At 37.3% G+C, this 25,912-nt stretch overlaps 1 protein-coding gene across 2 annotated transcripts; it reads left to right on the top strand.

Annotated features, from left to right (window-relative positions):
- Positions 1-280: 280 nt before the first annotated feature.
- Positions 281-22,239, top strand: LOC310714865 (cadherin-like protein 26). Of its 2 annotated transcripts, XM_083520882.1 has the most exons (18): positions 281-297; positions 441-523; positions 2,071-2,184; positions 2,744-2,893; positions 7,190-7,331; positions 7,414-7,586; positions 8,692-8,823; positions 12,803-12,985; positions 13,243-13,541; positions 13,753-13,895; positions 14,952-15,182; positions 16,538-16,756; positions 17,031-17,149; positions 17,476-17,550; positions 18,160-18,213; positions 18,566-18,613; positions 20,338-20,421; positions 21,852-22,239. In XM_083520882.1, the coding sequence occupies exons 2-18, from the start codon at positions 482-484 to the stop codon at positions 22,086-22,088; spliced, it is 2,445 nt and encodes an 814-aa protein (XP_083377008.1). In that variant the 5' UTR covers positions 281-297; positions 441-481; the 3' UTR covers positions 22,089-22,239. The 2 variants fall into 2 exon arrangements, with proteins under 2 accessions (XP_083377008.1, XP_083377007.1); XM_083520881.1 differs by lacking the exon at positions 281-297 and having other exon boundaries at positions 375-523.
- Positions 22,240-25,912: the final 3,673 nt, after the last annotated feature.

Raw genomic sequence — 25,912 nt, 5'->3', positions numbered from 1 at the left:
GGCTTGTCTGAAAAATCTTGACTTTTGGTATTACTTAACACTGGCAAGACCAAAATTCAGCCACAATCCATTAGTGTAAAACATGCACTGGTGAACGAAAAAAAGAAACAAACCCCCACGAAAAAAAAAAAGGTTTGGTGTAAAAGCAATTAAAGTGGGAAATTGATTGTTAATCTGATTGTAAGTTGTCAGACTACTCCTACTCTTTTGATCTTCATTGAGGATAAATGACAGCTTTAGAAAACTTTGCATCGCACTGTTGCAGGTCATCACGGTTATGGTGTTACCGGAGATAAGGTGAGCTCCATTTCGAAAGAAATTCAGCCGAATTCTCCTCCCACTACCTACTATAAAAGGCTGGGAACTGATAAAAAGAAAAACTTTAACTCCACCCAAAAAACACACTCACCCTTCACCCTATCACCCTTTTACTGTTTTAGATACCACACTCAGGTTAGAGGAGGAACGCAACAGAGCCAGCATGAGAACGACAAATCCTGTGATGATCACACTCTTCCTGACAGTAAGTGTTTGTACATTTTTTTTCAGACACTACCTACATTGCAGAACTAAAAACCATTCATTTGGGTCAGAAGTCCACTCAATAAATATGCTCTAGTTATAAAAAATTGCATCCATAGGCATTAACGGCATTGCTTTTATTTCAGGTACATTTAAAGCATGTAATGCAGCGAATATAATTCAACCCATAGCTAAATTTGTTTAATTATATTCGCAATGTAATATATAATATATATAAAATTTATATATAAAATGTGACCATAATGTGAATTTATATATATTTCATAATTTATATATATGGAATATTAATGTATAATATGTAATATATATGTTATATATATGAAAACAATTTATTTAACAATAACAATAATTTTAGTAACTTAAATGTTACTTAAAGGGAAAGTCGTACAAACTGGTACTAGTACAAAATACCAGTGAATACTGGGTAATTACTCAGTTAACAATAATAATGATTTAGTTTATTATGAAAATGCTGCTGCGTCATGACTTTACTTTAATTTGTTGTTTGTTTGTTTTTTCCACTGTAATTCAGGCTAAAATATAATAAAAAAATTTAAATTAAGTAAAAATTTTTTTTTTTTAAACTTCAGATATTAGTAACGAAAGTAATAGTGGTAGCTCAGCAATTAAGACTTGTGTTGTACTTTTGACCAGAAGGTCATGAGGTCAAATCCCAGCACCATTAAGGTTCCACTGCTGTTCCATTGCAGTTAGCAAAACCCTCAACGGCTCAGATATAAGTTGTTTTGAATAAGGGGCATTTCTAAATGGCGTAAATGTAGACGGCTTTTTAGAAATCAATATTAATATTGAGTAATTGGTGGAAAAATATATAGCAAACTTTCCAACATTAATTTAAAATACATATCTCTGGGCCTCTGCATTTCTTATACATTGTTTTTTATTTCTTTTCATTCAGCTTAGAAATTTATTTACCATTTTATGACCGATTTATTTATCTATCGAATAGCATTTATTTGAATAGGCCATGTCATTAAATAAGAGACCAAAATATTTGTATATTTGTATATTATTATCTGAGTATTTCATATTTCACCTCCGATTATTACATTTGTAGTTCAAATGCGATGCTGCTTCCACATACAGTGTCGCATCTACGAGATTGTAGTAATTTAAGGAATAATATGACTGAAGCTGTTTTAATAATATATTTACAGGTTGGACATAAACAAAAAAAATGTGCTAAGCAAAATGGAGTCGATCAGCTGTGATCAGGCGTGTAAAATTTGCCCACTTGGAAAAATGGCGAACGGCACTGATAAGGAAAAAGTAGCTAACGGAAAGCAGAAGTTCATAGCAACCAGATCAGACAATTTCAAGCTGCACGCCAAAACAAATGCAGTTGTGGAATTTATGCTGAGGTTAAAGCCAAAATGTTGATTTTATCTTGTCACAAGCCGGTTTTCCCATTTCCTTATTTGACTTTAAGCTCAGAACTCATTTCTTTTTTTAAAGAAAGTAAATAAATACACCGTATATCTCAAAGGTTTGCTTTTTCTCTCTCAGTGTATAGTCATAATATCCACCCAGAGCAAAATCAGGAAGAAGAGAGCATGGATCATTGATTCACTCACTATAGAGGAAGAAAACCCTGGCCCTTTCCCATATATACTCGACACGGTGAGTATTGCATTTCCTGAAATTCGTATTTAACGTGGGTCAGTTGTTACTGGGCCGCACAGAAAGAATACGTAACTTACATTATTGTTGTTTTATTTATTATCTGATTCTGAACGATGTTTTATTTTGGAAAATTCCTGGATTCTCTCCACCACCTCTGTCTATGCCTTACTCTTGATGCATGTCATGATGCCTCGGTCACATGTCTTACCTCCATCCGACTACCTTCTTAAAGGGGCTCCAGCCGCTAACACATAATACATTACCACTAAATTAAAACCCCCAAACGAGCAAAATGAACAAAAAACAACACAGTGGATTCACGTTTATTATAATTTTTATAAAATATCACTTTTTATGGCGGTTTTATCATTTTATTTTGTTGTTTTTATCTGCCACCCTTAAAGGCCGGTCCAGAAAAATATTGTCTGACTTTAGTGGTGCAAAAAAGGTTGGGGACCACTGCTCTACACCACTGCAGTACAAACCCTGTATTAGCCACATATTGCTCATAAGTTACTGTGAAATTTTGATTATTCACTCTATGCTTTTGTTTCAGATCAACGTGGAGCGAAAGTATTTGGTCAGGTTCTTTCTGACAGGGCCAGGTATTGATAAAGACCCTCAAGATGTGCTGAGCATCAACGCCAGAACTGGTCAAGTTTTTGTGCATAGGAAGGTCGATTACGAGACCCATAAAAATCTCTCGGTACGTTTTATGTGTCATTTGAAATCCATTCCACGATGCTGCTGAATTCTTGATTCGAATTGGTCAGAAGATGTTGGTTTCAGTTTCTTAAAATAGAAATTGCATCTCTGTAAATCACGTATAAATATATATTTGTTTTTATAGTAACATCTAATTCACAGGACCTTGTAATGTGGATAGTGTTCACAAACAGATATGGAATTAACTGTAAAGTTAATTATGTAAAAACGTACTGGTACAGGAGAATAATCAACTTTGGAGTAGTAACATTAAATTATGTCGTGTTGAAAAAAGTGCACCATCAGTGTGTCAATTTAACATTTTATTGTGGTCAAAAGGAAATGGTATACAGTCTCTGACAAAAGTCTTGTCGCTTGTGTACAAATTGACCTGAAGTGGCGCTAAAATATATTTCTAATCAAGATTTTTTTTTTTACAAGAAATGGCTCATTTTAATTCCATCAGCTTTTGTAATAATGTTTCATTGCAAAACGAAACTGTCAAAAAGTATTCTAATATTCACAGCTTGGTAAAGCCCAATGAGTCAATTTTTGCAAAGATATAAGTTTTGTTGCCTTGTCATATGAGCTTCACCTGTCAAGTCAAGTCAAGTCAAGTTTATTTGTATAGCGCTTTTCACAACAGACATTGTCTCAAAGCAGCTTTACAGAAAACAACAGTGAAGGTGAATGGTGTGCGTTTGTCCCTGATGAGCAGCCGTGGCGACAGTGGCAAGGAAAAACTCCCTTAGATGATATGAGGAAGAAACCTTGAGAGGAACCAGACTCAAAGGGGAACCCATCCTCATATGGGTGACATCAAAAGTTTGGTCATAAATCTTCCAACAATACAGAACAATTTGTGATCATCATAGATCCAGCATCAGCTTCTCCATGCCAGGGCCTTTAAACACTCGGCATCTACTTCTCCATGATCATCCATCCATCCATCCATCCATCCATCTTCTCCCGCTTATCCGATGCCGGGTCGCGGGGGCAGCAGTCTAAGCAAAGATGCCCAGACTTCCCTCTCCCTAGACACTTCTTCCAGCTCTTCCGGGGGGACACCAAGGCGTTCCCAGGCCAGCCGGGAGACATAGTCTCTCCAGCGTGTCCTAGGTCTTCTCCGGGGTCTCCTCCCAGTGGGACGCGCCCGGAACACCTTCCCAGGAAGGCGTCCAGGAGGCATCCGGAACAGATGCCCGAGCCACCTCAGCTGACCCCTCTCGATGTGGAGGAGCAGCGGATCTACTCCGAGCTCCTCCCGAGTGACTAAGCTTCTCACCCTATCTCTAAGGGATCGCCCAGCCACCCTGCGGAGGAAGCACATTTCGGCCGCCTGTATCCGGGATCTTGTCCTTTCGGTCATGACCCAGAGCTCATGACCATAGGTGAGAGTAGGAACGTAGATTGACCGGTAAATCGAAAGTTTCGCCTTGCGGCTCAGCTCCTTCTTCACCACGACAGACCGGTACATCGACCGCATTACTGCAGAAGCTGCACCGATCCGTCTGTCAATCTCCCGTTCCACCCTTCCCTCACTCGTGAACAAAACCCCAAGATACTTAAACTCCTCCACTTGCGGCAGGAACTCCCCACCAACCTGAAGTGGGCAAGCCACCCTTTTCCGACTGAGGACCATGGCCTCGGATTTGGAGGTGCTGATTCTCATCCCAGCCGCTTCACACTCGGCTGCAAACCGTCCCAGTGCATGCTGAAGGTCCTGGTCTGATGAAGCCCACACGACAACATCATCTGCAAAGAGCAAAGACGAAATCGTGTCGTCACCAAACCGGACACCCTCCGACCCCTGGCTGCGCCTAGAAATTCTGTCCATAAAAATTATGAACAGAACCGGTGACAAAGGGCAGCCCTGCCGGAGTCCAACATGCACCGGGAACAAGTCTGACTTACTGCCGGCAATGCGAACCAAGCTCCTGCTTCGGTCATACAGGGACCGGACAGCCCTTAGTAAAGGGCCCCCGACCCCATACTCCCGGAGCACCCTCCACAGGCCGCCGCGAGGGACACAGTCGAATGCCTTTTCCAAATCCACAAAGCACATGTGGACTGGTTGGGCAAACTCCCATGAACCCTCCAGCACCCTGTAGAGGGTATAGAGCTGGTCCAGTGTTCCACGGCCTGGACGAAAACCACATTGTTCCTCCTGAATCCGAGGTTCTACTATCGGCCGTATTCTCCTCTCCAGTACCCTGGCATAGACTTTCCCAGGTAGGCTGAGAAGTGTGATCCCCCTATAGTTGTAACACACCCTCCGGTCCCCCTTCTTAAAAAGAGGGACCACCACCCCGGTCTGCCATTCCAGAGGCACTGTCCCCGACCGCCACGCGATGCTGCAGAGGCGTGTCAGCCAAGACAGCCCCACAACATCCAGAGACTTGAGGTACTCAGGGCGGATCTCATCCACCCCCGGTGCCCTGCCACCGAGGAGTTTCTTTACTACCTCGGTGACTTCAGCTTGGGTGATGGACGAGTCCGCCTCTGAGCCCTCAGCCTCTGCTTCCTCAATGGAAGACGTGACGGCGGGATTGAGGAGATCCTCGAAGTATTCCTTCCACCGTCCAACGACATCCCCAGTTGAGGTCAACAGCTCCCCACCTCTACTGTAAACAGCATTGGTGGGGCACCTATGATCCATGATCATCCATAGGTCCATAATCTTCACGAGGTGGGACGTGACTGGAGCTGGCCAAACCTCAGGAAGCCTCGGGATGGGGAGAGAAAGAGAAGCAGTGGAGAGGAATTAGCGTAGCTGCTGTTCATGATATTAACAGCACAAGTTGATAATGTGTATGTGATCAGATGTTCTGGAGACTCTGTGACTAATAATGGATCAATTAGGTCTCAGGTGTGTATACAAACAACCCCAGTACACTAGACCTTCACATCAACTGCAACTCGACCTCTGCAAACATGCCTAAGATTCACTCTGAGACTAAAGTTTTGATTATCAAGAGGCTGAAGACCAGATCCACTGCTGATGTGGCAGACACCTTCAATGTGTCTCAGCGTCAAGTACAGAGGATAAAAAAAAGATTTAAAGAGACTAGAAGACGTTCTTGACAAGCCCAGGTCAGGCAGACCCCCGAGACAACTGCTCGAGAGGACCGTTTGTTGGCTTAAAAATCCAAGGCCAGACATTTTTCACTGCAGCAGAGCTCCATGAGACCTGGTCACCTGAAGTCCCTGTGTCAACCAGAACTGTTTCTCGGATTGTGTCTCGAAATGGCCTCCATGGTCGAATCAGTGACAGAAGCCAGCACTAAACAAAAGACAATTGAAAAACCGTGTGGCATTTGCCAAGGCCCACAGCCTGCTGAAAGGATGGACGCTGGAAAAGTGGCAGAAGGTGGATTTTTCAGATGAATCTTCTGTTGAATTACACCACAGTCGCCGCAAATATTGCAGGAAACCTACTGGAGCCTGCATGGATCCGAGATTCACCCAGAAAACAGTGAAGTTTGGTGACGAAAAAATCATGGTCTGAGGTTACATCCAGTATGGGGGTGTGCGAGAGATCTGCAGGGTGGAAGGCAACATCAATAGTCTAAAATATCAAGAAATTTTAGCTACCTCTTATATTCCCAACCATAAAAGAGGCCAAATTCTGCAGCAGGATGGTGCTCCATCACATACTTCCATCTCCACATTGAAGGTCCTCAAGGCGAAGAAGATCAAGATGCTTCAGGATTGGCCAGCCCAGTCACCAGACATGAACATCATTGAGCATATGTGGGGTGGGATGAAAGAAGAAGCATGGAAGACGAAACCAAAGAATATTGATGAACTCTGGGAGGCATGCAAGACTGCTTTCTTTGCTATTCCTGATGACTTTATCAATAAATTGTATGAATCCTTGCCAAACCGCATGGATGGAGTCCTTCCAACTCATGGAAGTCATACAAGATATTACATTTGGATCTCACAGCACCACTATTTAATTTGCAGGTATATTTTTGTATTTGCAGTGAATTTGTTTAATTTCTGTATAGGTGACAAAACTTTTGTTTTGCCAAAATTTGACCATTCTGTTTTGATTAAATGATAAATCTTTTTTCAGTGAAACTAATTTATTTCAGTGCATTAAACATCATTTGGGAGGGTTTTAGCTTTTCATATGAGCCATTTCTAACACCAATTGATTAATTAAAAGTCAGGTTAATAGCAGGTGTTTCTACAAAATAGATAAGCGACAAGACTTTTGTCAGGGACTGTAGCTGGCATTTACAGCAGTGTAATACTCAAATCCAACACTATATCTATGTCTCTGTTGCAGTTCAGGTTTGAAGCCAGGGATCAAAATCACAAGTTGGACACCAACCTTGGAGTTGAGGTTAAGATCTTAGATATAAACGATCACGCTCCTGTTTTTACCCAAAATCACTATGAAACAACACTCGCGGAATCTGTACCTCAAGGTGACTTAACACTACATACTGTGTTCATATACAGTAATTCACAATGTTGGTTTGTTCTCTTACACTCAAAACTTCTCTACAGATTCTCTGGTGATCAGAGTCTCTGCTTCAGATAAAGACGAACCAACTTCCCCCAATGGCACCTTCAACTTCTTGATCGATTCGGTCACCCCGAAAACAGATAATGTTAAATTTTATATCAAGCAAAACAACACCATCGGGGACATTTATTTCAAAGGTTGCATGGACTATGAGGTAAATGCAGATCAGTGCTCAGTTTTATGTGGTGATTTATTGCTAAATGACAATTTTACAGTAAATTTATATTGATTTAAAAAGAATGACATTTTTACAAATCTTCATTTGACCTATATATATATATATATATATATATATATATATATATATATATATATATATATATATATATATATATATATATATATATGATCAAAGGGTAAAATTGTGTATGTTTAAAGAATAGTAAGACACTTAACCATACATCTTGAACTACGCTGTTAAAACAAATGTATAAAGAAATACACAAAAAAAGTATAAAAAATACACAATTGCAGCTAATTTTAGGATGCTGTAAATAGATATGCCATTTGGAAAAACGTTTGTAAATTATAAGAAGCAGCTTCATGTCTCTCATTGGAGGTCACTGAATAACTGTATTATGCATTGAACTTTATTTTACAAAAATAATTGGATTTTGGCATTGAATCAGTTTCACTGAAGGAGAAATTTGAAAATAAAACTTCATTAGTTGAGCAGAATATAAAGTGTTTTCTATTCATTTACTTCAGTTTAAGTATAAAGAAATTGTAAATAAAAGGGAACAATGGCAGCTTTCATTTTAATATATCAGTTATTTTAAGTTATATACAGGATTCCTGACTTTTTTATCAATTTTTTTCCACCCAGTCAAGTTTGAATTTTGGCTCCTTATAGGTTGAAATTCTGGGCACCTCTGTTTTTTTACATATTGGTTACATGAACAATAGATTAAGCATTAAACACATAATAAATTATAGATTTATACATTAAGCTCACATTGTGTATGTTTTTTAAAGAAAAGTATGACACAACCATATATCTTGAACTACACTGTTTAAACAAATTTAAATAAAGTAATACAAAGAATAAAAAAATACACAAAAAAGTAACAAAGAATACACAAATGCAGCTAATTTTAGGATGCTGTATATTGATACATGCCAACAGATGTATAACTGATACATCTAGTCTTGTAGCGCATTAAAAGTAAGACTTTAATGAAAAGATTATTATTATTATAAGCTAAATTCGGTAAACAAAAACATTCTGAATATATTTTACATATTTTGAATATTTTTAGAAAGCACAGAAATATACTCTCCTGATTAAAGCCATGGATAATGGAGACAAAATCCAGCTGTCCAGCACATGCACCGTGGTCCTGAATATCATCGACAAAAACAATCACCTCCCTGAAATCACGGGTCAAACGGTGAGTACTTACCAGTAAATATACTTTATTACTGTATTGAAGTCATTTTTCTTGCTACTATTTAGTTTCACTAAGTTCTGTTTCGACCAATATGTTTGATCTTTCTTTCATTCTGGTATGTTGGAGAAGCTGTTGTGGCGTACAATTTGATATGTATTTTAGAAAGTAAAAAAAACGCATGTTCTTGGTGTCGAGGACTAACACATCTTTGAGCCTACGTACAGTATGAGCCAAATACTAAAGTACTGTTAAAATCAGATACTTTAAGACTTTTACTCTTTTGGCATTGGTGACTATTTTTTTTTTTTTTTTGCAGTAATGTATTTAAACCTTCAGATATTGTGATTTGTGGTGAGAGTAGTGAGCAGGTTGAGAAGAGCCTGGAGAGGTGGAGGTACACGCTGGAGAGAAGGGGAATGAAAGTCAGTAGGAGTAAGACAGAGTACATGTGTGTGAATGAGAGGGAGGGCAGTGGAATTATGCAGTTTCTGGCTGAAGAGGTGGAGAAGGTGAAGGAGTTCAGGTACCTGGGGTCAACAGTGCAAAGTAATGGAGAGTGTGTTAGAGAAGTGAAGAAAAGAGTGCATGCAGGGTGGAGTGGGTGGAGAAGAGTGACAGCAGGAGTGATTTGTGATAGAAGCGTATCTGTGAGACTGAAAGGGAAAGTTTATGGGACTGTGGTGAGACCTGAGATGTTGTATAGATTAGAGACAGTGGCAGTGAGTAAAAGACAGGAGGTGGAGCTGGAGGTAGTGACGGAAGTATTGGAAGTGACGACAATGGACAGGATTAGAAATGAGTTTATTAAAGGGACAGCGCATGTAGGACGTTTTGGAGACAGGTCAAGTCAAGTCAAGTTTATTTGTATAGCGCTTTTCACAACAGACATTGTCTCAAAGCAGCTTTACAGAAAACAACAGTGAAGGTGAATGGTGTGCGTTGGTCCCTGATGAGCAGCCGTGGAGACTGTGGCAAGGAAAAACTCCCTTAGATGATATGAGGAAGAAACCTTGAGAGGAACCAGACTCAAAGGGGAACCCATCCTCATATGGGTGACATCAAGAGTTTGATCATAAATCTTTCAACAATACAGAACACTGGAGAGAGAGAACTAACATGAGTACTGGAGTATAAGATTATAAGTGAATGTTCTTTCTACAGTCTTTGGTATAAAAAGCTCAACATTTGTGATCATCATAGATCCAGCATCAGCTTCTCCATGCCAGGGCCTTTAAACACTCGCCATCTACTTCTCCATGATCATCCATAGGTCCATAATCTTCACGAGGTGGGACGTGACTGGAGCTGGCCAAACCTCAGGATGCCTCGGGATGGGGAGAGAAAGAGAAGCAGTGGAGAGGAATTAGCGTAGCTGCTGTTCATGATATTAACAGCACAAGTTGATAATGTGCATGTGATCATATATTCTGGAGCACAAGGTTGTGATGTGATGTGTGTGATGTGTGTTATGTGTAGGCTTTGCTAAAAAGATATGTTTTTAATCTACACTTAAACTGGGAGAGTGTATCTGAACCCCGAACACTGTCAGGAAGACTATTCCAGAGTTTAGGAGCTAAATGTGAAAATGCTCTACCGCCTTTAGTGGACTTTGCTATTCTAGAAACTACTAGAAGCCCAGAGTTTTTGAGATCTCAGGGAGCGTGACGGATTGTAGCGTGTTAAAAGACTGGAGAGATACATGGAAGCCAAACCATTTAGTGCATTATAAGTGAGTAGCAGTAGTTTGTAGTCTATTCGAAACTTAACAGGAAGCCAATGTAGGATAAGATTGTAGGATAAGCCAATGTAGGATAAGGATAAGATTGGGGTTATATGATCGTATTTTCTTGACCTTGTAAGAACTCTTGTTGCCGCATTCTGAACTAACTGAAGCTTGTTTATTAATGATGTAGGACATCCACCTAGTAACAGTAGTTACTAGGTAGTCTATTCTAGAGGTCATAAACGCATGGACGAGCTTCTCTGCATCAGATATAGATAACATATTTCTTAGCTTAGAAATATTTCTAAGCTGAAAGAAGGCTGTTTTTGTAACTTGATTGATGTGATTTTTAAAAGATAAGTTGCTGTCTAAAATAACTCCCAGGTCTTTCACCGTTGAACTAGTAGTTACAGAACAACCGTCTTAATGCAGGCTGAGATGCTGGAGCTTCTGTGTACTATTTTTTGGGCCGATGAGCAAAATCTCTGTTTTATCAGAATTTAATAGCAGAAAGTTATGGGTCATCCAATCTCTTATTTCTTCCACACACTCAGTTATGCGAGCTAATTGAGCTGTATCGCCTGGTTTGGATGAAATATATAGCTGGGTATCATCAGCATAACAATGGAAGCTAATTCCATGCCTTCTAATAATATTTCCTAACGGAAGCATGTATATTGTTAAAAGCAGTGGTCCTAGAACTGACCCTTGTGGCACGCCATAATTTACTAGCATTATCCTGGATAGCTCTCCATTTAAATCTACGAAATGGTAACGATTGGACAGGTAGGATTTAAACCAGCTTAATGCCTGTCCCTGAATACCGATGTAATTCTGTAAGCGATCGAGGAGAAGATCATGATCTATAGTGTCGAACACAGCCCTAAGATCTAGTAAAACTAATATTGAGATGTAGCCTTGGTCTGAAGCTAAAAACAGGTCGTTAGTGATTTTAACTAGAGCAGTTTCTGTGCTATGATGGGGCCTAAAACCTGACTGAAACTCTTCAAAGATATTGTTCTCCTGCAAGTGGTTACATAACTGGGCAGCGACAATCTTTTCTAAAATCTTAGACATAAACGGAAGATTTGAAATTGGTCTGTAATTCGATAGCGTGTTTGGATCCAGATTAGGTTTTTTAATGAGGGGCTTAATAACTGCTAACTTGAGGGATTTAGGGACATGACCTAACGATAGTGAGGAGTTAATAATATTGAGAAGAGGCTCACCAGCTGTATATAACACTTCCTTCAGTAGTTTAGTGGGAATTGGATCTAACTGACATGTTGTTGATTTAGCTTTCATAATAGCATCATACAGCTCTTCCTGTCCTATACATGTAAAACAGTGTAGTTGTGGGGTTGTAAGTACGATTGTGTCGGGAGATGCTGTCAGAGGTTGAACTGCCACAATTGTTTTTCTAATGTTATCTATTTTTTCAGTGAAGAAATTCATAAAGTCTTCACTACTAAACTGTGATGGAACATATTTTTCAGATCCCTGATTTGTTGTTAATTTAGCGACTGTACTGAAAAGAAACCTGGGATTGTTTTTGTTATTTTCTATGAGTTTGCTCAGGTGTTCCGCTCTAGCAGCTTTTAGCGCTTGTCTGTAGCTAAGCATACTGTCTTACAAGGTGAGGGAGGCGAGTTTGAGATGGTTTGGACATGAGGATACATGGGGTATATCAGTAGGAGAATGCTGAGGATGGAGACACAAGGAAGGAGGAAAAGAGGAAGACCAAGGAGGAGGTTTATGGATGTGGTGAAGGAAGACATGCAGGTAGTTGGGGTGACAGAGGCAGATATAGAGGACAGGGGGGTGTGGAGACGGATGATCCGCAGTGGCAACCCCTAATGGGAGAAGCCAAAAGTTTAAGAAGAAAAAGTATCTAAACTTTTACTCAGGTTAGATATTCAGGTTCTCTACACCATGAATTGGCAGGCGGAAATTTAGAAATGTTCAGAATCATCTTTATTGGAAAGTACCATGTACAATGAATTAATCATGGTGTGCTGGTGCTATAAAAATATGAAAGAATATAAAAACAAGGAAAATAAATTGTTGTGCTGGAACAGGTTTGGGTTTCCTAGTTCAAGTGAAGGTAAAAATGTCATGCTTCTGTATCCAAAGGCGTCCTGTACAATTGTGTGCCTTCAGCTTTGCGATAACAGTTTGAGAAAGAACCACATGTGGCTGGAGAAATCAATTTATACCAAAACTTTTGTCCATTTAGTGTATCTATACATTTTTCAGGGTCCGAGAAGAATAAAAGAAAGAGAGAGTGGAGTGGAAGTTCTGCGTTTGCATGTAACGGACAAAGACAGTCCACATTCGCCAGCTTGGAGAGCGAAATTCACTCTTCATGGAGATCCGGGAAACAATTTAAAAATCCAGACAGATCCCAAAACGAATGAAGGAATTCTGACTGTTATAAAGGTATTTCTTTGTTTTTCTGAAGGATACATGCATTTTGGAAAACTGACTACGTCGTCTTGTGGCGATACAACATTACTACTACTACTACAAAGATCTTTCAAAAAAAAGATTAAGAAAAAAGAAAAGGAAAAAGATCAGCCTTTCATGAATTCTGCAGCTTTTCAGCTATTTCAGTCATTTACGGAAATGTGAACAATTAAGGCACCTTTCAAATGCAATGCTACTCAACTTTATTTCTTGGTCTACTAAATATGCAGGCGATGGATTTTGAGGAGAACGCGTTAAGAAACATGACGATCAGTTTAGAGAATGAAGAGCCCTACTTCTACTGTGAGGTTCTATCTCGTACACCGGGGGGCTTATGGAAAGTAGACATGTTTCCCAAAAGGTCCAGCACAACCGTACCTGTCAACATTACTGTCGAAGACGTGAATGATCCTCCAGAATTTATACCACCGGTTAAAAAAATATATATAAGGGAGAATACGAACATAGGAACCCTCATCGGCAAATTCAAAGTAATTGACCCTGATAAAACGTCTGGGGACACATTTCGGTAAGTGCAACCGCCTTCGTGTTGTGTCTTTGACCCTTGAAATATTTTCATTAAGATTATTGTAAGAAAGTGTAAGAAATAGTTCAGTTGAAAGTGTGTGAGGTTCATACAAACTGCAATAAATTTGAGGCTTTTATTTAATTTAATCTCTTTTTTGGGATTTTTGGGAATGTTGTTATAACTCTCTATATATATCTCTTATCATCATCAGCTTTGTTAAAGGAGAAGATAAAGGTAACTGGGTAAACATTGAAACAGACACTGGTCAGATTTATGTGGCCAGTGTTATGGACAGAGAATCACCTTTAGTAAACGGCGCCCCCTATACCGTCCTCGTGTATGCTGAGGAAAAAGGTAAGACATTGTACAATTAATCTTAAATCCTATTCACTTCCTATTTAATGCTATTCATTCAAAATGATAAAAATGGTCGATGTGGCTTCAAGCTTCAATTTCTGCCAAATGTTGATAGTTGGTTGTGACTTCTGCCTGATTTGAAATGTAAGCCTATGCAATGTAAGCCTTTCTCACCATGTCTATAAACCTCTTCCTTGGTCTTCCTTTTTTCCTCCTTCCTGGTGGCTCCATGCTCAGCATTCCTCTACCAATATACCCCATGTCCCTCCACATGTCCACATCTGACTTTGTCTTTAAAAAAAAGTCCTCTCATCCTGTCCATCCTTCTCACTCCTGATGAAAATCTAAGCATCTTCAACTGCATCTTCACCTCCAGCAGTCTTTTTGGCAATGCCACGCTTACTTTTAAAAAAAATAACTTAAAACAAATGTATACCCCCCCTGCTGGGCAGAAGAATATCACACCTCTATGCAACTTTGGTAACTGATACTATTCAAGATTTTTGTTACATAGTTATAGAATACAATTTGTAGTAAAATGTCACTCTGATTGGCTGCTTAGAAAATTGTGCATTTAATAAAAGGAACTATAAATATATATGAATTATTTACGAATGATTAAATAGATTTAAATGCGCAAAAGTACAAATTGTATGGAACGTAATTAAGTATGAACATATGTATAACATATGGTAACTTTTTTTAACGTTTAGTAACTTTGATAGATAGATAGATAGATAGATAGATAGATAGATAGATAGATAGATAGATAGATAGATAGATAGATAGATAGATAGATAGATAGATAGATAGATAGATAGATAGATAGATATACAGTATATACATACATACACATTTTATATGAGCAGCTTCAAATAACTCCAAAGGACAAGCTATACAAGCTTTTATGGTTGTAACATTTCCTGCTTTCTTAAATAATGATTGTATTACATAATTATTACTAAATACATTTAGATTTTATTTACTGTATTATTAAATAGTTATTGTATTAACTTATTATTTTTTTAAGCCCTTTATTCTTCTTTCCTACAGCTCAGTCTCCACAGACCGGTACAGGGACACTGGAAATCCACTTAATAGATGAAAACGATAATATCCCACTGTTGGTGGACAATAAAGTAAGCATGTGTTTATCAGATGAGAAAAGCATGGCTGAAATCTCAGCTGTAGATGTGGACCTTCCACCATACAGTGCACCATTCGAATTTGAGCTACTGGAGAATGACCAAGTAGAAGGGAAATGGAAGATTCTGAAACTAAATGGTACAGTTTCTGAACATTTTCTAAACATTTCATTTGCCAATGTAACTTAAACTATCAATGAACCTATATAACAGAATATTTGTAAAAGTATAGTCTCCTGATTTCTGAAAATCTTATTATATAAATAAAATAAATGTATTTAGAATTTCTACCACATAAAAAAAAAAAAGCTTTGCCTAATTCTGACTTATCTCGCAGTTCTGACTTTTTTTTGCTAATTTTTTGCAAGAAAGCTTTGGGCTGCAATTTATAGATCGATCTATAATTCAAAGAGGACTGTTTGAGGTGTGGTGCTTTACTGGGAAAATTGCATGGTATCAAACTAAACCTCCGAACCCTGGAGAGAACTTTGAAAAAGAAAAATAACTCAGAATTGGTAGTTAATAAAAGATTAATTGGAAATGAAGTCAGAATTGCGAGAAAAAAAAAAGGTGGAATTGCCAAAATCAGAATCATGAGAAACAAGTAACGATCGCGAGAAATAAAAACAGAATTCCAAGAAATAAATTAAATTGAAAAATATGTACCGTATTTTTTGGACTATAAGCCACTACTTTTTTCCACGTTTTGAACCCAGCGGCTTAAACAATTAAACGTCTAATTTCTGAATTTTTCCTGGTTTTTCCCGGTTTCACAAACTTCAAGCCAAAAAACTGAACCCCATAATATTAGACCAATGAAATTTCCGAACGGAAACAAAAAAACCCCACCTCACCTGTGTTCTGAGCTGCACGGCATCGGGAGAAAAACCTTTCATACACGACGATGCCAAAAGATAAACTCTCGAGAGAAATAGTTGTGAAAGGAAGGAGGAAGACAGTGAACAATGACTTTCTTGGTAGGCTACTGTTTAGATACAAGCCGTTGTAACGTGTTGAGTCTGGGTGAAGGGAGAGCTCGCTAACTCCAGTTGCAACAGAAATCATATAAGCACAGACAGGTTTCCAAAACTCGTGCTTTTTTATTATTTTTGGCAACAGCGTTACGGGTTAGTCAAAGAAACTTAGAAATGAGCATCAGAAAATAATTAGGACATAATCCTCAGTCTTACACGCACGCAGTAATAGCGGAAAAATGCAGTGGCAAATTCCCAAAATACCACTATGCTCCTAAAGGAAGCGCAACATATTTCACCCGTTACACCGTGTGTAACGTGTCTTTCGTTAAAGCCTGTGTAAAGTACATTATTGTAAAATTTAGTGGGTGCGGCTTATATGGTCCAGAAATTACAGTATATAATATTAATGTCACGGAAATGGGCTTCCATACCACCGCAAATGAATGTAATGTAACGAAAAAACAATATTCTGTAACTATAAAAAAGAAAAGATGGATTTTTTTTTGTCTTCCTGTAGAGACAACTGCAAACCTAGTCACAGAGAACACAGTCTACACAGGCAATTACAACATTAGGATCAAAATTTTAGACAAACAAGGACATGGATCAGTTCAAAACCTGTCAATCAGTGTGTGTAACTGCACCACCAATCCCAAGTGCAGTGCTGGACGTTTCACGGCTGGACCAAATTTCAGTGCCATTGGGATGATGATCCTCGCTTTCCTGCTTCTTCTTGGTAAGACTCATATGCATGACTTACTGTATACTGACACAACTTTAATATTAAACCCAATGCAATATGCAGGTTTTATGAGGTTGTTCTTGTGGATTGATGTAAATGATTAGATCTCTGTTAGTCTTTTATTACATAGTAAAAAAGGAAAAAGGAGCAGAAGAGAAGGTGCAGAATACAAATGTTGCAAATGAAAACATACATTACCATAAAAATCTAATCTGCAAAAGTTGTTTCTAACAGATGAAATGGCTAAAAATGTGTTTTTGTCTGACAGCGATACTCCTGATGGCTTTCCCGCAGTGCATAAAACAAAAGAAAATTTTTATCCTGCATGATGATGTTTCTGGGAATATTATTAAATGTAACATCGAGATGCCTGGTACAGACTGTGAGGTACGAAAATAATAAATAAATAAAAAAAAAGGGGGGGGGGGTCCTTGGAAATAATAATCTTATATTCTGTGTTTTCAAAGTAGGTTTTATTTATTAAGAAAAATTAATTTTTATATTTTATATAAAATATAAAATATATATATATATATATATATGTTATAGACTGAAACCATGAAGCTGAACGGTTGTTGTAAATTGTAAACATTAGATTAGATTAGATTAAACTTTGTCATTACACATGTACAAGTACAAGGAAACGAAATGCATATATATATGTATATTTTCTGGATATTGCATTAGACATATTGATAAAGTTTCCCATACAGGTCCCATTTGACCAATTACACATAAACAAGAACAGTGTGATGTCTGAAGCATTTTCCAAACACTCAATGAACAAGGTATGTAATTACATTCAACATTAAACAGCTACAATTGGTTTACTGTGTTTTAAATGACGGTTATAAAACCAACCGATTTCTCTGTATGTAAGTAACTTTATGCAAAAAAGAAAACATTTGCAAACATTAATGTAAATTGTACTTAAATACCACTTCCCCTTAGTGTGCAATGAGCTGTGCATTGTTAACAAGTTGATGTATTGCATAATGAATGCTTCATTCTGATTGGCCGGTAGCTGATTTCAAACCTGTTGAACACACAGAGATTTTTTTTTTAAGCTACCTGATATTTGTCACTACAGTTATTTTGCAGATTTCAAATATCTGACATTATCAATCAAATAGCAAAAATTCGGTTCATTTGAAGTCGAAGGGCTGCGAGAACTCTCTTTAGACTTCTAGTTAAGTTGAGTGCATTTCCATTGAAAACTACACCATGATAATGAGATCGGTGCATGCAGACAGAAATGACAAAACTGGAAGTAGACTGGAGCCAGAGCCCGATTAAAACAGGAGACACAGCAGGCAGCACTTTTTTTTTTATAAAAACTGTGTTCATTGTGGTCTTGTTTAAGTCTTTGTTTTCTTTTTCTCTTTTGGGATTTCCAGGGAGGTTCTGCAACACCAACTGAAAATCAAGTCCTGGGAAAAACACTCTGGAGGGTAAATTCTGTATTTCAATATTGCAACATAATCTTATTATATAATTTAGATTTAGTCTAAATTTCAACTGTTTTAATGTTTGAATTTTTACTCATTTGTACACTCTGAGATGATAGATAGATAGATAGATAGATAGATAGATAGATAGATAGATAGATAGATAGATAGATAGATAGATAGATAGATAGATAGATAGATAGATAGATAGATCTATAAGATGTTGAACATTTGATCAGGAGGTTGTAAGATCAATTCCCCCCACCATTAAGCTGCCACTGCAAGGCCCTTAACCCTTAGTTGTTTTTTTAATTTTTTTATCTGACATACTATTTCTTCTGTCTGCACATTTCAGGGTTCTACACAACATTCGTATCGGCTGATAAAAAATTGTGGCATGGCGGTAAGACCCTAAAGTATTGACATGTTCAATGAATTATGTCATAATGTTATGTTATGTTAAATTAATATCAGAACAATAACTCGACAACATGCCATTTTTGATAAAAAAAAAAAAGCATATAAAGAAAAAGAAAAGAAAAAAAGAAAAAATCAGACCAGTAGATGTAATTAATCCTTGAAAACAAGAACATTTCAGAAACAGTTTTTCAGGTGCAACGTTTATCAGGTTGAAACCTAATTTTCTGTACAATAAGATTCACCAAATCAGTGCATCAGCATAAAAGTTAGCGATGTGATGCACCACCTTTTTTGAATGAATGCGTTAATAATTCATTTTAACAGCACCAATTTCTTTTACTCGTGAATGATGCAGTGCGGATATTTGTTTGACCATTTTTTAGAAAAAAATATAAATATATAAATATAAAAAGGCGAAAGGAAACCTTTCAAAGCAACACACATTGATTCACGTCGTCTTTTCTTTACTCAGATATAAAAATAAATAAATAAACTCTAGCAAATAATTATTTTTAATCATGAAATATTTTGTTTTACTGATGCGCCACGTCTCAAATCGAGCACCAAAATTCGCCATGATGCGCACATCCGGCAATTAAAACTGTCCGTGTGGAAACATTTAAAAAGTTCAGTTTGGTGTTCTGATGATTTACGCAATTTTAAACACCATAATTACTTTAAATCATTTACAAGAATATTTTGTCTTAATGCTCTATGTTGAGTTTGGTTTCACTAATAATAAACATACATTTGCATAAAGCATCAATATTTTTCCATGCGCATGTGAAATAGAGAATTAAAAACTTAAATGATTTAATTTATAACGGACAAAAACATGCAATTAAGATGTTGTTAACTTATTACAATCATGTGAATAATCATGATTATTTAAAATATTTATTAAATATAAAATATTTAATATTCATTATTTTAATCAATTGATAAATATATTTTTTACATATTTTTATCAGTAACAAATGGTAAAAAAAATTTTTTTATATATAATTATTAGTTGATGTGCTATTCTTTTATAGCAATTATATAATTATATTTTTATGTAGATTGATTTCTCACACTACGGAGATCGAGGCGTGTCCTGAGAGTCATGTAGAATAGAGATTAACATGGCAGAGGTAGAGCTGCAATATTATTTAAAATGATCTATTATTAAATAAAATACAATTAGATCAGGGGGAGTGGTGGCTCCAGCGGTTAAGGCGCTGTGTTACCGATCGGAAGGTCGGGGGTTCAAACCCCGGTATCGCCAAGCTGCCACTCTTGGGCCCTTGAGCAAGGCCCTTAACCCTCTATGCTCCAGGGGACCCTTACGAGAAAAATAAATCAAGGACCGCGACGTGGGGCCGCCTTCCCGTGGGCTCACCACCTGCAGGAGGGACTGTAAGGGACCGGTGCTGAGAGGATTGGGCAGCAGTCGAAGGCGGGGGCCTTGACAGCCCGATCCCTGGACACGAAGAAGTGTCTGGGGAATCTGCTTAGACTGCTGCCCCCGCGACCCGAATTACGGATAAGCGGGAGAAGATGAAATGAAACACTTAGATCATAGAAAAGGGGTGAATCGTATCATATATATCAACATATATTTTAATTGTTATATGTTGTTGGTAAATTATTGTTTTTTTGGGGGTTTTTTTGCTGATGTTTGCAAATCTCTGTATTAATTTTATTTTTGTCTTTTCTTACAAACAGGAATCAATGAGCAAAAACTTTGCTACTCACAACATAGAGGACTTTAATAATTTCTCCAAAGTCCTGTCAAAACAAATTGATCAGGTAATGGTTTGCTATTTCGTCGTTTTTATTAAATTTTATGAGACTTCACAGGATTTTTGAGACTGAATGAATTACATATGAAATAAAAAAAATTGTGCGTATCATAAAATAGCATGAAGAGTACATCAAAAATACACACCTGAATTCTAAACATTATTGCTTATTGCTCTACATTGGAACCAAAGTATCTTGTCAAGTCAAGTTTATTTCTATTGCGCTTTTCACAACAGACATTGTCTCAAAGCAGCTTTACAGAATGTAACAGTGAAGGTGAACGGTGTGTATTTATCTCTGATGAGCAGCCGTGGCGACTGTGAGAAGGAAAAACTCCTTTAGATGTTATGAGGAAGAAACCTTGAGAGGAACCAGACTCAAAAGGGGAACCCATCCTCATTTGTGTGATATCAAGAGTGTGATTATAGTCTTTAAACATTACAGAACACTGAAGAGTGAGAACTAACATGAGCACTGGAGTGTAAGATTATAAGTGATGATCTTTCTACAGTCTTTTACACTCAGTTGAGGTTATGGAACCAGGAGCTACTGAGCAACTCATAAAATAGCTCAACATTTGCGATCACTTGTAACAATGTAACACAACTTATTACATAACTGTGATTGGAAAGTCAGTCATAATTAGATTAAAGTCACAATTCTGGAATATAATGCTTTATAATCCTTTATGCTTTCATCCAAAGTCATACTTTATATGAAAGGAAGCTGCGTGAATGGAGATCGAATTAAGGCCCTTTTTTAAAAAGCAGCAAAAAGCAGTGTATTGTTATGTTTCTGTCACAGCGGATGGTCACGCAGAAAAATGTAGCAAAATGGGAGATTTATAGATTCAATCATAATTATTGCGTTCAACAATTCCGCAATTAAACTAAAAAACTGCCACCAAACAACTGTTTAAATGAATGTTTGATTAATTAACATTTACTACTAACAAATATAAAACTCTAAATTGAAAAACCAGGTTAGTTTTTATAAATTACAGTGGTTAATATTAGTTTGGAAATAACTAATTGATAAAATGCATCGGCCCTTGCATTTATCTGCAGTTAAGAAAGAAAGAAAGAAAGAAAGAAAGAAAGAAAGAAAGAAAGAAAGAAAGAAAGAAAGAAAGAAAGAAAGAAAGAAAGAAAGAAAGAAAGAAAGAAAGAAAGAAAGAAAGAAAAAGAGACAGTTGATGGTTAAATCAGCTGAAAGAAAAGCATGATTTAAGAGGATTTTATACTATACAAGTTTAATACTCTTTGTAGTGTATCATTAAAAAAACTTCTAATCTAACTGAAGAACTGCAGAAATACAAACAAATACAATTAAAAAATATATATTTTCAGATTCGGTGTTGTTACTTTTAGAAGATTTTTATAGTAACTAATAAATCATATAAAAAATAGTCATGCATTTTTACTTGCTCACTCCAGATCCTGCACAGGCTCCAGGCTCCAGAACAGGAGCTTGGCGATTACGAGCCTCACTGCTATAAGTATGAAGGAGACCCCGACGAACACCCCGATGAAAACCCCGATGAAAACCCCGATACCATCTCCATTCCTGAGATTGATTTTCATCCGGACATCCTCACTGATCTGGATTTACGCTTCACCAGCCTGGCAACTGTGTGCAGACCTGATTTAATGTCATCGCCCCAAAAGACTTAGGGTCAATTCTTATATAGTGTGTTCTATATCTGAATTTGCTACCAGTGCGAAGACGCACGAGGACGTTCACTAAATAAAATGAATCTTATATTGTCTTAAAATGCAGTTAGAACAAACACAAATGCAGTGAGCCAAAAAAAATTTATAAAAATTCATCTTCGAGAAGAAAACAAAGAAGAATTCAACAAAAAAAAGGACAAATTTCATCTATGAATTTTCGAACCACAGAAACCGAAGTTAATTTAAAAAAGAATAATAATAATGAATAATGAAAAAAACGAAAGGTTGCGGTACTTTTTTCAAAAATCGAACAAAAACAAAAAAGTATCGAATCAAACAACTACTTTTCATTACAAATATGTTCTCGCTGCATCATTTCAAGATCATTTACACTTGAAGCTTTTTTAGTTTGTTTTTTAATGTCTGGATGCTGCTGTGTTGCGTGTCCGTAAACTTTGTCTTCCGTTGACATTATTTCTAGTTTTCCTGTTACCTTTTCGTTTGTTCTTTAACATTCTTATTTTTTAGGGATTTCTATTTAGTTCTAGTATTTTTGAAATTTACCGATTGGATATAGTTTTTTTCTGTAAAAACGCAGTCACACTGGAGTCTGAGTTGAGCTTTGTACATAAATCTTAAAAAAAAAATGCTGCTGATTCATTAAAATGTCATTCGCAAGGAAGCTGTTCGTGTCTATTTTTTTTTTGCATTAATTTTAATGCATGACATGAGGTTAAACAGTCCGAATACAGGACTGAAACAGGAAGTTATGATTCGTAATGCATCCAAAGCAGTTGCACTGTTTGAACACCAGAGGTCACAATTTTGCAAACAAAATACGTAGAACGATCGTTCTTTCATGGAGACATTGCAACATCATCAATCCGAATCGTGCATCGATCGACAAATAGCTCTGGATCGCATTGACCGACAACCTCGTTATTAAAAAAAAGAAAAATTTTTGGGAGCTCAGCACGCAGAACAAAAAACTGTGAAAACTGGCCCGATTGCAGACCAGTTTCAGTCAAATTACTTCTCATATGTACCTTACAGCACAGTGAAATTCTATCTTTGCATATCTCAGCAATGTTAGGAAGCTGTGATCATTCATGATGCAGCGCCCCCTGGAGCACAGAGCGTTAATTACATTGCTCAAGGGCCCAAAAGTGGCAGAGTCTTAAACCCATGACCTTCCAATCAGTACGCCAGAACCTTAATCAGTGATCTTCCACTTTCATTAGTATTTGTATTAGTTTCCTCATTCTAATATGTTATCTATTCTATAGTAACAGCTCATATACCGAGAACTACATCCAGCATATTGCTGCATCTTTCAAGTCCATTAATCAAACTTATTTTGAAGAGCTTTACTAAGAGCATTAGTATATTTACAAGGCAAATGGTAGGTCAAATGGAAGGTCCTGTGCACCAGATTTATGTTCTATATCTGGCATCGGATGAGGTAGATGAGGGATTTCTGAGGAACTCACTGGACAGGTTTCACACAATGCCAAAGCCGGTACACCTTATTGTCATGTAAGCACTACCCTCTTAAATGAGCAACATATAATCAACGTCATGAGCGGTTTCTCAGTACTTCCAAACTACACTGCATTATATTGAGATGTTTTATTATTGTCACTTTAATGCTGCAAATCCTCCCTAGAAGTACAGTGTAACAATAAACACTAAAATAGTGTGCATTCACTTTGAACAAAATGACAAAACACAACTCACACAGGCTATTTCCATCAGGTCTGAGTCGCATTATCAAGCTACTAATGTCCGATCTGTTACTATGTGATTCGGATGGATAGAATAAGCAGGTCTAGAAAGTTCTACATGCTACAAACAGGTCTAGGAAGCTCTACGAAAAAGTTTCCGCATGAGAAATCCTGAATTACATCCCTTCTGTAGAACCGAATACACAAAAAAAAAAACATAGTAATGACAGTCACGTCAGGCTTTAAAAAAAAAAGACACACACACACACACACACACACACACACACACACACACACACACACACACACACACACAGGTGGTGAAATGGTGACAGTGATCATAGAGGAAGTTGTATTTTCACTTCAATATCAGTGAGACGACCTGAGTTAACTTTTATATAGAATCAGGTTTGATTCAATTTTATCGTCAATATCAGTGACAATGTCAGTGTTAATATAACATTCTGGAGGTAAAGATATGAGAAAGGTATCGATGTACAGAACAAAAACGTACCTGAATGCTGCTTAATAATGATGGATTTTAAATAATCGAATAAGAAAGCCGATAAAACAGATAAAAGCCAGTCGTATATAAAGTAATTACATAGTCTAGACCTTCGCTGAGTATCAATGCAACTACATGCATAGAGGAAATTTCCATTTACAGCATTTGGACTGACAGTACAGTTATCTCAGTTATACAGCTGAGGAAATTAGGGTTAGGGGCCTTGCTTAGGGGCCCATCAGTGGAAAGAAACACTTTTCATCAACGTGGCTTAGAAATCTTTTTTAAAATTTTGATTTTTAAGATTTTTTACGTATAAAAATCATTCCCACGGTTAAAATCTCACTAGGAAAACGTTCACATTTACGGTATTTAATATAATACGGTATTTATTATACTCACAATAATCTCATTTATACAGCAGTTGAGTGTTAAGGGATTTGTGTAAGGGTTCAGCAATGGCCCAGCTTCAAACTAACAACCTTCTAAAAAGTCCAATAGAGCTAGCATAGAGCTAGAGCTAGAGCTAGCAAGAGCTATAGAGCTAGCCATAGAGCTAGAGCTAGCAAGAGGCGTTCAAGTCAAAGCGGGACATTTTTTTTTTTTTACACGTTTAAAGATGGATGCTGGCGTGGCGGGATTACATGCAGTTGTAAATGGCCAGTGTGTCCTATTACTGATGTCCTATCCGTGACGTGGGCTGGTCCTGAGGCCGTTAATCAAGAAGGCAGACAACAGAGTTAGTGTCTGCATATAACAGTGTGGTGCTGAAGTTTTTTATGAACAAAGGCGCAGATATCTACAAAAGAATTCAAGCAAAATACAGTGATGAGAAGCTCAACTGCAGCAAGATATCTGAATGGTGTAAACATTTTAAAGATGGCTGTGCGTCTGTCAGTGATGATCTCTGTCGTGGTGGTTCTCAGCCCACAGCAGTCCTCCAAAAATTCTGGAAATGGACCCTACAGTTCAGGCGTACCGGCAAATCGTTCTATGTCGAAGCTTTCCAGGCATTAGTTAAACGCTAGGATAAGTGTATGAATGTATCAGGTGAGTATAATAAAAATCTAAACAATAAATGCAGTTTCCACTCCTTTTAAATTTGTTATTTTATTTTCTAAGCCCCAAAGTCCCGTTTTGACTTGGACACTCAATGTATATTATAAAAAATAGCTTTAATTATATTTATTTATTTAATTATTCATGTGATGATATCAGATGATAGAATTAAAGGTAAATATTGGCTTTACTTAAACGAGGTGAGATCGGGGAGTTGCAAAAAAACACACACACACACACACGTGCGCACGTGCCCACGTAAAAACATTATGTAAAAATCTAAAAACAGTGGCGAAAACAATCTGAACAGCGGAACGTTTCAGTATTACACGGCTGATCGGTTGGTCGTTTCTGTTATTTGTTTCCTTCTCACGCAAGCAGCGAAAATGTCCAGTGTGACTTCTACATCATAACAAACAGGTTCCAACGTCTTTCTTTCTTCCTAATGGCTCATGAGAATAGCTCATGCATTTAAAGTTCATCCTGATATGGTGAAATGAACCGCCAAATAAATTATTTTCATCTTCATGACATAA

The sequence above is a fragment of the Silurus aristotelis genome, assembly GCF_946808225.1.
Source record: "Silurus aristotelis genome assembly, chromosome: 19".
In the NCBI taxonomy this organism is placed as follows: Eukaryota; Metazoa; Chordata; class Actinopteri; order Siluriformes; family Siluridae; genus Silurus; species Silurus aristotelis.
The sequence above is the reverse complement of the archived record's forward strand: the minus strand, read 5'-3'. Positions and strand labels throughout refer to the sequence as shown.